The 12,471-nt window shown below is 38.6% G+C and overlaps 1 protein-coding gene across 1 annotated transcript in view; it reads right to left on the bottom strand.

Moving 5' to 3' along the window:
• The window catches only part of LOC126188600 (leucine-rich repeat-containing protein 74B-like), a 232,494-nt gene that overhangs the window by 190,135 nt on the left and 29,888 nt on the right, over nucleotides 1–12,471 (bottom strand). The window contains exon 2 of the mRNA XM_049930202.1: nucleotides 5,909–6,030. Coding sequence (XP_049786159.1) covers nucleotides 5,909–6,030 — 122 coding nt within the window. The remainder of the gene's footprint in view (nucleotides 1–5,908; nucleotides 6,031–12,471) is intronic.

The following is a 12,471-nucleotide window of genomic DNA, read 5'->3' as shown; positions in this document are numbered from 1 at the left end:
TAAACCAACAAAAGAAAAATTTTAATGTAGTGTTTCCCAAAGTAAAGAGACAAGAAAGGCCGCGAGATCAAACAGTGGATTACCAGTGAAATACTAGGAGAGCGAAGAAAGCTGCAGGATCTGAGATGGATGGGTGAAGCTGAAAACTATAGAATGTTAAAAAAGAAGTATAGGAAAACAATAAGAGAAGCAAAAGCAAGAGCAATTGACTCCACCATAATGAACTCAAAAAACAAGGCAAAGGCAGCTTATAATGCAATTAATGCTGAAAGGAAGGAAAATGATAGTTCAAACAAAGAAGAAGGTATTAGGTCAATTAAAATAGACAACACAGTGGTCACATATGGTATGGAAATAGCAAACATATTGAATAATAACTATATCAGTGTAGTAGAAAACTTAAAATTTGAAAGAAATAGTCAAAAACAGAAGAGTATTAAGGTACCAAAAAGATCATGCAGCACTACGTTCTTAAGAGCAGTCACGGAAGATGAACTACAGAAAGCTATACAGAAACTGAAGTCCAAGAAATCAGCTGGTGATGATGAAATATCAAATTATGTAATAAAGCTGGTAAGAGAGCAGATAATAACACCACTGCTGAACATAGCAAACTGTTCTTTCAGAGATGGAATTTTTCCAGAAAAACTGAAGATAACGAAGGTGGTGCCAGTGTAGAAAGGGGATAAGGACAACCCCAACAATTACAGACCATTTTCATTTATATCAGGTTTCTTGAAAATCCTAGAAGTGCTTATGTACACCAGATTTGTTAATTATTTGGACAAACATAACATTATCATACCCTCACAACATGGTTTCAGAAAGGGTAAATCTACAGAATCAGCATTTGCCAGTCTAACAGAATACATTTTACAGTCCTTAGATGAAAAAAGGTTGTCTCTGCAATCTTTCTGGATCTTTCACAAGCATTTGACACCATTGACCATGAAATGCTAATACAAAAATTAGGAAACTATGGCATTCGAGGGCAACCGGGTGAATAGATAAAATCATACTTGTGCAACCGCAAGCAGTATGTATCATTAGCAAACTCATACCAATCAGAAACCAAACCCATCAAATATGGAGTGCCACAGGGTTCGGTAATGGGGCCATTGTTATTTCATGCATTTGTTAATGATATAGGTGTTGAGGAGGAAGAAAAGAAAATATTGTATGCTGATGACATGACAATACTAAATACTGACCAAAATATGGAACAGCTTGAGAGAAAAGCATACATATCTGTGAATGTCACAGCTCAATGACTGTTGGAAAATGAACTGGTTATATGTCTAAAAAAACTATGTATGCAGTGTTTAAAAACAAGGAGAAGGCTGTAGACATGGATTTAGAGGTTGATGGAACAAGGCTAGAAGAAGTAGAATCTGCTAGAGTCTTAGGTATTCTTGTGGATAATGAACTGAAATGGAAAAAAAAACATATTAATAACATTTGTAAGAAACTGAGCTCTGTCATGTTCTTAATGATGCAGCTATCACAGTATTCAGACACGAACCTTGTGTGGACAGTGTATCATGGACTTTTTGAACCATACTTACAGTATGGAGTGACTGTGTGGGGAAACTCAAACAAACAAGAGCCAAAAGAGTGTTAAAAAAAAGTTAGGTATATTAACTTTTTCATCATTGTATGTACACAAAACAATAATGTACATCACGAAAGGTAGTGAGGACTGGATTACAAATGCTAGTGTACACACCCACAATACAAGAAGGAAGAATGAAGTACGGAGCATACCCCACCGACTAGCAATGCTAGAAAAAGAACCCCAGTACTCTGGTATCAGACTACTAATAAGTCTGCCTAAAAACCTGCAAGATAGTGTACTTGACAATGACTTTCCAAAGAAACTTAAAGACTATCTCATTGAAAAAGAGTTTTACAGTGTTGCAGAATACTTATGCCATTAAATTTGTATATATTGTTATTCATTATCAATGATGTAAAAATGTAAGCTAAAGGGGTAGAAAAATAAGTGATAATGAATGTTACTACTTTGACATGTCCTCTATTACACGTACATTTACTGTACACAATGTAATCTTACAGGATCAAATTCAGTTCAATTCAATTCAATCAGCAGAGATAAGATCCCAGTCAATGCCAATCTGAATCACCTACTGTTCAACTGCCACTGAATAAGTAGAAACCAGTATCGGTCCATGTGCCCTTTCTCTGAGTAGACCTTGGCAAAGACAGTTTCTCGTATGTAAAAAAATCAATTGGTGTCCAAATTAACTGGTCAAATTAATGCAAACTTTCTTCCATGGCATAAGAATCAATTGTACACCATCCTGTAGCCATTCAGATTTCATCTGTATATTCAAATTGGAATTTCCCTCCCCACATATACCAAGTAACACTACATAGTAGTGGACTTCTATTCAAAGCATCCTGTTACTATATCATGGGACCTGAATTTTGGTTCTTCAGGTGGTTGAAAGAAACTCTGAATGCCACTATCAAACCATTCCTGTTTTCAAGCCTGGAATTAAATTTCTCTCTCAGTGCACATCCTACCTTCAGTTTTTCTGGATTTGACAACACAGAATTGTTCGTCCTTGGATTAGTTGATGGCACTGGATCATTACCAAACTTCACTAGATTTAGCTGCCACCCATATTACAGCATTCTGCCATATTTTACTTAATACAACAGTACCACAGTGACTCCTGCCCTGCTTGCTATTCTAACACTGAACATGACTATATACTGATGCTTCACACAAAATTTATGTAGAAGAACACCTACAGCCACTAAAGCTGACAATGTGCTTTGGCCAAGACCAGTGCAAAAGTTATGATGATTTTTATTTTTCTGATGTCATGATCTGTAATTTTGTAATCTCATTTAGGATTTTTTCTTTAATTAAAACTATTATTTTGGTTTTGTCTTATGAATTGTCTGCTTTTGTGACTTTGAAACAGCAGTATTTTATGATTGTGCTTATTTGTTCACTTGATATTGTTTTAATGTCATTGGTTATTTTTATGGTCTATTTGTTTAGTTTAACGGGACTTAATTACCTTGCTTTTGTGATAAATTTGAATCGATGAATCATCCTTCAGATATTTACTGTAAATGATTGGTTATTTGTTTATAAGATGCATCAATACAATGAGAAGCATCATATTTTGTAGTTTTCATTTTGTAGTTTTAGTAGTCGAACCTATTTAATTCCATACGTCATTCTGGCTGATGCTCAGAGAGATTTACTCAAATAGTTGACTTGGTACCTTACACACATTAACATATTTTCAGTTTGTGTAACTTTTATTGGATCCGTTAGATAGCTACATCATTACATGAAGGACTTAATTGGCAGTAATAATGAATTCAAAATAAATTTAACTTACAATGCATCCATCCTCCCTGCTTACAGTTAAATGCAATTGCTTCAAAATCCTGTTCTGTTATATCAGTCTGCCTTACCATTAGGTTAGCAAACAATTGGTGCCATCCTGGTGGTTACCTGGTCACCATAGGGATGTTGGGACTGCGTGCTTATGTCATTCTAAAACAGACCAATTACAGTCTGAAGGGAGACCTTTCAATGTAATGTGGATCCTATTCTATTACAAACTCCAACACCACCTCAAATAATGCTAGAAATCAATCATTCACTTTCTTTATTAATTAAAAAAATTAAAAAACACCCCAACCTGTAAATATCTATTGATTATTTTTACTTTATATCCTAATCCTTGTTGTACAAGTGTTTCAGTTGCTCGTATTTCTCAAATCTGTCTCTGAAAACAGCTTTGGCTATCTTTGTAACTCCATTACCATCACAGTCATGTGTTGATAATTGTAAGTACAGCACAGTGGTGAAACAATTACACTCACATTCTGAGATCTGAGTTACTAAATGAAATTAAAATATTGCATTGTTAAATGAAAATTAAATATTGTTAACTCCCTATATTTATGACCCCATTGAGGTTGTGGAGTTCACCCAAGGTGAACTCTTCCAGGGAGAGGAGGAGGAGGAGATGTACAAGGTGCCACAAGGCCCAAAATGCAAGTAATATTTATTATTTAATTTTTTCAAAGATCCCACCTATTTTGCTCTTCGCCTTTCAGCTGATCCAACAACAGTCAACTAGATCCCTGCAGAAAAGACCAAATCATCATTAGCAAAGCCACCTTGGCAATTAAATCATGTTGCCAAACGACCTGACTGGTGAGACTGAGGGCTTCCAGAGCCACAACTGGAAAATAACTCTCCCTTCTGATATAAGCCACCACCTAGAACAGACAGTAAATGGCTTAGTCCTTCAGCTTTGAATTTCCACTTCACTTTCAAGATGTGTCTCTGCCTGCTGGAGTTACCTTCTCTCAGGCTACTGGCAATCCTCACCATGTAATCCCCATCAGTTAATAACCTGATACTGTTTCTTTTGCAAAACCTGAGCACCGTGTACTAATGAAAAGCCCACACCCCATTCCAATCCTGATTAAACTTCTGAATGCATATACAAATCATTAAATTTCTGTGTTTGTTAGCCTGTTCAAGATATTCCTGTTTTAGCCCTTGGTAAGCAAACACTTTGCCTGAAGAAAGTATTGTTGTTGTTGTGGTCTTCAGTCCAAAGACTGGTTTGATGCAGCTCTCCATCCTACTCTATTCTGTGCAAGCCTCTTCATCTCTGTGTAACTACTGCAACCTACATCCTTCTGAATCTGCTTACTGTATTCATCTTTTGGTCTCCCTCTACAATTTTTCCCTCCAAACTTCCCTCCAATACTAAATTTGTGATGAACCCTTGGAGCCTCAGAATGTGTCCTACCATCTTCTAGTCCAGTTGTGCCACAGATTCCTCTTGTCCCCAATTCTGTTCAGTACTTGTCATTAGTTACTTGATCTATCCATCTAATTCTCAGCATTCTTCTGCAACACCATACTTCAAAAACTTCTATTCTCTTCTTGTATAAACTGTTTATTGTCCATATTTCACTTCTATACTTCACTACACTCCATACAAATACTTTCAAAAAAAACTTCCTGATACTTAAATCTATACTCAGTGTTAACAAATTTCTCTTCTTCAGAAATGGTTTCCTTGCCATCACCAGTCCATGTTTTATATCCTCTCTACTTTGAAAATCATAAGTTATTTTGCTGTCCATATAGCAAAACTCATCTGCTACTTTAAGTATCTCATTTTCTAGTCTAATTCCCTCAGCATCACCTGATTTAATTGGACTACATTCCACTACCCTTGTTTAGCTTTTATTGATGTTATTTTACATCCTCCTTTCAAGTCACTGTTCATTCCATTCAACTGCTCTTCCAAGTATCAGCAAATGTCTCTGACAGAATTACAATGTCATCGGCAAACCTCAAAGTTTTTACTTCTTCTCCCTGGACTTTAATTCCTATTCAAAATTTTTCTTTTGTTTGCTTTATTGCTTGCTCAATATACGACTTGAATAACATTGGTAATAAGCTGCAACCCTGACTCAGTTCCTGCTCAACCACTGCATCTCTTTTGTGCCCCTTGACTTGTATAACTGCCATCTGGTTTCTGTATAAATTGTAAATAGCCTTTTGCTCACTGTATTTTACTCCTGCCACCTTCAGAATTTGAAAAAGAGTATTCCAGTCAACATTGTCAAAAGCTTTCTCCAAACTACATATTCTATAAATGTAGGTTTGCCTTTCCTTAACCTATCTTCTAAGATAAGTCATAGGGTCAGAACTGCCTTATGTGTTCCTACATTTCTACAGAACCCAAACTGATCTTCCCCAAGACTGGTTTCTACCAGTTTTTCTATTTCTCTGTAAGGAATTTGTGTTAGTATTTTGTAATTGTGACTTATCAAACTACTGATGATACTGTAATTTACTTTGAACACATCACATTTTTCACATACTCACCCTAAAATTTACTTTTGTTCCAAGTAATGATTTTAGAAATTTTGTGGAAGGCATTACTCCTAGAGCCCGACATACATCTAAATAACACTCTTGTCCAGCTTCATTGTATTCAGGTTTCTTCTCTGTAATGGTTCAAGAAGACAAAAAATTGATGAAAATTATGAGGTCAGAGTCAGCTGTTGAAATATACATAAAAATTAAATTGAAAGATTTTGTAATTAATTTTTGACATATTACAACTAACTTTAGTTTGTTATTACATGTGTCTCATATCTATAAAAAAAATCCAACTAAGATTTAAGATTCACTCCTAATGCAAATAATTTGTGTGTATCACTCATAGGTTAGTTTTCAACACAGTTAGTTAAAATAAAAATTAATTAAAAAGCATTTCATTACAAATGAGAACCAGAATAAAATGGACAGAGAAGAATCTTACCTGAAAAATTTTCGTGAACGGAGAATAGTGTGTTATAATACATACAGTGTAATATATTTTCTATTTTTAGTTTTCAAACTGTCTTCACTATTCCAAAAATAAAGAGACACCTACTATGAAACATAAGCACCATACAAAGTAATTTCATAATAAAATGTAATATTTTCAAGTCAGCTTGTTGAGCCTTCTTAGGGTATCTGGATTGTAGAATGACTAGTACTCTTTTGCATCAATCTATTAACTGGTTTGATATTGAAATACCTTCTTTCATCTTGTTTAATCAATTTTCCATCTCACTAAACACAAAAATAATTCCAAAAGTCTTCTTTAAAATGTTCTGAAAATATTGACTATTAAATTGTCCTGGACATCAGTTGTATAATTAGAACACAGTGAAATGAATTCCTGACAGAATATGTAAAAAGTAGCACTTAAATCATAAAGATAAGAAACCTATCAGTAAGGGGAAAGATAAAAATGGTAGAAGATGCAGGAGGGTAGATGGAAAACAAAGATATGTGCAGTCATAGTAGATGTAATACTTCCTGAGAGTGATATGTTATGGCATTCTGTACAATGAAACTTGCTCAAAACAGCAAGCAAGTTGAAAGCAAGTAATATAGAATTAATGGCAAATTATATTGTGCTGAATGAAATGTGGCTTTCCATATGACCAGTGCTGATTGCCAAGGAAATCAAAAACTCCTTTGGAACTAAAATTGGTCTCATCGTGGACATCAAATACTCTTTCTTAACTAAAATTAGCTTATAAGATTAAGTAGAAAGAATACATATTCTTTGGATGCTGGTCTTTTCTTAATGCCAAATCATAATAATTTGCTCGTCATGAGCAATCTTCTACTTTCAAAGCATGGGCATATTATTTACATTATGCAGCATAAATAGGCAATATGTCATCATGTTAACCATATAACCTGTAATGCCATAACATTGTTTGGTTTAATTATTTATTACATTTAATAGTGTCCATTGCATGAAGTGTAATTTATAATGTTAAATAACAAGTTTGGTGCACAACATTTCTGTGCAAGTGCATTGTATCTTTGCATATAATGTTTGGTTACCTAAGAACTAGTGCCCCTTGTAGATGCTAGTCAGTTGTTTCCTGCAGATGGCTCAATAAGCCGAAAACTAGTTAGAAATAAACAAAAATCAGTAGAACAAAAATAATTTACTTATTATTCAACCTTAAATATGAATTTTTCTACCAAAAATGGTGAAAGAATCCTTAAATACTGTTAAATTGTTGTTTGTGTACCTGTCCATGGGGTCACTGGTTCAATATGGTCCACAACAACAAGTGCTGTACAACACAAAACTGATAACATAACACAGAAACAGCTGAGTTGGGGAAAATTGCAAGTGCCCAACTCCACTTGCTTACTGAAAAACATACAGCCCCCATTCTGGGAATGCACGTAGATACTATGCAGACCTTTGCATTCATCTAAGTCACACTGATTTATTTGTGAATAACTTTTCATAATTATGTTCCTTATTTTAAAACAATAACTAAATGATTCAAATAACTATATCTTCAATGCCTTAGACTGGATAACCAATGATACACTGGAATGCAGTGGCATGTACTGAACTTCCCCTTAAAGGTTAGCAGTTACAACAGAATTAAATCTATTTAAATTTGAAATTACATTTTTTTGCAATTTTATTGATCACTGGATAATGAAACTCAGAACTACTACAGGAGATCCTTTTCTGTTAATAACAGAACTAAGTTTGCAAATTGTTCTTGAGAGATAGTAATAACATACACAAGCTTTTTATCTTTTTTATGGCTGAAAAGCATTTCTCAGCAGAGGCACTAGATGCAGAAATAATTAAAAGAAGCTCAAAGAGTCTTACAGTTTCATAGTATGCAGCCTGGAGCCCGTATTACAATAAACTTTAACAAATCACCAACACTTTTCTGGAAATATACGCAAACACCAGCTGTTGTGCTAAACACACACACACATACACACACACACACACACACAAAATTGGTTGCAGTATTATTCCTAGGACCTTCAGTTACTGTTTCACCCATACGGTAGTCATGAATGACTCTTCTCCATATTCTTTCAAATCTGTCACATTTGGTTTTCAACATTTCTTTGAATTCATTAAATTCATTAGTCATTAGCCATTGTCAGAAGCTCTGACTTGAAATATATCTAAGGCATCACTGAGAGGGGAAGATAGTTGCCAAAGTATGTAGAATGAAATTTGTATTGACATCTTGGTTTCTGATTTGAAATCTACAAGCAGCAGTATATGCTTCTTCATCCCCCATGCCTGGATCTACCAAACAATGGAAAGTCCATAATGTAACAACAATAATATTATGAAAATGATAGATTATTACTCACTACATTGAGGAGGCACTAAGCTGAGGGCTGCTAAACATTTAAGATTTTGGACAAAAAAGTACTTCTTTGGAAACAGAGAATATGCCCATCATTCATACAGGCATAACTCACATACACATGGCCACTGTCTCTGGCTGTTGTGCCCCAGCTGCAGACTGCAACTGCGTATAATGTGAACAGCAATTTGGGGAGGGTTGTGGGGGCAAAGAGCAAGTATGGGGAGGGGAAGGGAAGATATACCAGGACAGGGATGGGAAACAATATTATGCTGCCTGTGAGTGCATGCAGGGATATAATGGAGACAGGATAGGGCTGCTACATGCAGAATTGTGAGGCTGCATGAAGTGGAGGGGTGGGAGATGGGAGGGGAGAGGAGAGAAGTAGAGAAAGGGAAAAGTCTATAGTTGTGTTGGCTGAATATGAGGTGTGTGGTGCTGGAATTGGAGCAAGGAAGGGGATATACAGGTGGAGGAGAGGAACTAGCAATCGTTGAAGTTATGAGGTTATGGGAACAAAGGATATTTCATGTGGAGAGCTACACCTTCACAACTCCAAAAACCTGATGTTGGCAGAAAGAATCCAGATGGCATAGGCTGTGAAACAGTTACTGAACTGAAGCACTGTTGGGCAGCATATTCAGCAAGTGTGTGCTCCGGCTCTCTCCTGGCCACTGTTTGGTGGTGATGATTCATGTGGCCAGGCAGCTTGGTATTTGTCATGCCACTGTAGACAGCAGCACAATGGTTTCAGCTTAGTTTGTAGATCACATGGTTGCTTTCACAGGTAGCCTTACCTCTGACAGGATAGGTGATACCTATGACAGGACTGCAGCAGGTGTTAGTGGGGTGATGGGACAGTTCTTGCATCTATGTGTACCTCAGCAATATGAGTCACAAGCAGGACATCAACTTCCCCCACCTGTACGCTGCTATCTGTCACCTGCCTACACCCACCAACCACCCCTGATTGTTGTCATATCAAATGCAGTCACAATCTGCAGTCAGGGCATAGCAGCCAGAAACAGTGGCAATGTGTATGTGATTTGTGCTTGTACAAATGTGTGGGTGTGTTTGCTGTTTCTGAAAAAATATTTTTGTATCAAATCTTAATGTTTAGCAGGGTTTTCATTGTGCCTATCTGTGACTCAACCCCTTCTCTATGTGGTGAGTAGCAATCTGGCCTTTTCATAATTGTTATCTGGTCATATATGAGGAGCATTCAAATTAAAGCGAGATAGATGGAAAAAAGTAAGTGAACTGTTTGTTACTGCCATAAACACTAATACACTCCTGGAAATGGAAAAAAGAACACATTGACACCGGTGTGTCAGACCCACAATACTTGCTCCGGACACTGCGAGAGGGCTGTACAAGCAATGATCACACGCACGGCACAGCAGACACACCAGGAACCGCGGTGTTGGCCGTCGAATGGCGCTAGCTGCGCAGCATTTGTGCACCACCGCCGTCAGTGTCAGCCAGTTTGCCGTGGCATAAGGAGCTCCATTGCAGTCTTTAACACTGGTAGCACGCCGCGACAGCGTGGACGTGAACCGTATGTGCAGTTGACGGACTTTGAGCGAGTGCGTATAGTGGGCATGCGGGAGGCCGGGTGGACGTACCGCCGAACTGCTCAACATGTGGGGCGTGAGGTCTCCACAGTACATCGATGTTGTCGCCAGTGGTCGGCAGAAGGTGCACGTGCCCGTCGACCTGGGACCGGACCGCAGCGACGCCCGGATGCACGCCAAGACCATAGGATCCTACGCAGTGCCGTAGGGGACCACACCGCCACTTCCCAGCAAATTAGGGACACTGTTGCTCCTGGGGTATCGGCGAGGACCATTCGCAACCGTCTCCATGAAGCTGGGCTACGGTCCCGCACACCGTTAGGCCGTCTTCCGCTCACGCCCTAACATCGTGCAGCCCGCCTCCAGTGGTGTCGCGACAGGCGTGAATGGAGGGACGAATGGAGACGTGTCGTCTTCAGCGATGAGAGTCGCTTCTGCCTTGGTGCCAATGACGGTCGTATGCGTTTTTGGCGCCGTGCAGGTGAGCGCCACAATCAGGACTGCATACGACCGAGGCACACAGGGCCAACACCCGGCATTATGGTGTGGGGAGCGATCTCCTACACTGGCCGTACACCACTGGTGATCGTCGAGGGGACACTGAATAGTGCACGGTACATCCAAACCGTCATCGAACCCATCGTTCTACCATTCCTAGACCGGCAAGGGAACTTGCTGTTCCAACAGGACAATGCACGTCCGCATGTATCCCGTGCCACCCAACGTGCTCTAGAAGGTGTAAGTCAACTACCCTGGCCAGCAAGATCTCCGGATTTGTCCCCCATTGAGCATGTTTGGGACTGGATGAAGCGTCGTCTCACGCGGTCTGCACGTCCAGCACGAATGCTGGTCCAACTGAGGCGCCAGGTGGGAATGGCATGGCAAGCCATTCCACAGTACTACATCCAGCATCTCTATGATCGTCTCCATGGGAGAATAGCAGCCTGCATTGCTGCGAAAGGTGGATATACACTGTACTAGTGCCGACATTGTGCATGCTCTGTTGCCTGTGTCTATGTGCCTGTGGTTCTGTCAGTGTGATCATGTGATGTATCTGACCCCAGGAATGTGTCAATAAAGTTTCCCCTTCCTGGGACAATGAATTCACGGTGTTCTTATTTCAATTTCCAGGAGTGTACATTTATCCCACTGCTAGACAAGATGGTCAATGGCTTCATGGAAAAATGTTTGCAGTTGCCTACAGAACCATAATTGTACACTTGTGGGTACCTCTTTACCTGAGGCAAATTGACGACCATGAGTATCTTTCTTTGGGGTTCCCAAGATATAGGAATCACACAGGGAGAGATCAGGACTCTATGGGGAATGTGTGAGGGCTTCCCAGTGAAACTTGTGCAGTGTAGTCAAAAAAACCTTGGCTACATGTGTGTGTGCATTATTCTCCAACCGAATGACCACATTCTGACTACAATGCAGAAGTTTTGCTGGGAAGTCCTTAAACATTTTACATACAATCCTTATCTGTCCCCAAGCAATTTTCAAATTTTTGGAGCCCTGAGAAAGACATTTGTGGCTTCAATTTGCTTCTGATGGCAAGGTGCACACTTGGGTGCAATCATGGTTCTGTAGGCAAACTACAAACATTTTTCTCTGAAGGCACTACCATCTTGTCTCATCGTGGTGTTAATGTATTAACAGTTATGGCAGTTACTTTTGCAATGATAAATAGCTTACTTACTTTTTTCAACCTATGTTGTTTTCATTTGACTGTCCCTTACATATTCACTGCGAGATTAGGTTTTCACCAAATGAGCTGCAGAACTCCACACTTTAGGCAGTCATTTCTTTACTTTAGTTTTACAGTCCAGGCCCTTTTTGTTAGATTGGTCAAAATGTAGCATGAGTAATGTAAGTGAGGACATAAATGTATTCATTCTTAGATCTTTGACACAGCTTGTGACACTCAGTAACTTGATTAACACAAAAGTAATAAATTTCACAATGCGTCCTTGGTAAAGGTCAGCAATCCAGAAAGAAACCTGCACATAACTCGTGGTATGCGTATGAATAAAAGAGGAAAAAGACTGTCAGCAAAATAATTGTTGAGGAAATTAGAAGAAATTATCCACAAAGCTGTGTACAGAAACTACCACACAAACAGCAGGCAAGCCTGGGAAATTTGTTAAGCCTTCTGGACAGTTTG

This window comes from Schistocerca cancellata, chromosome 5, assembly GCF_023864275.1.
Source record: "Schistocerca cancellata isolate TAMUIC-IGC-003103 chromosome 5, iqSchCanc2.1, whole genome shotgun sequence".
NCBI lineage: Eukaryota > Metazoa > Arthropoda > Insecta > Orthoptera > Acrididae > Schistocerca > Schistocerca cancellata.
Note: the sequence above shows the minus strand (reverse complement) of the source record. Positions and strands in the feature narration are given on the sequence as shown.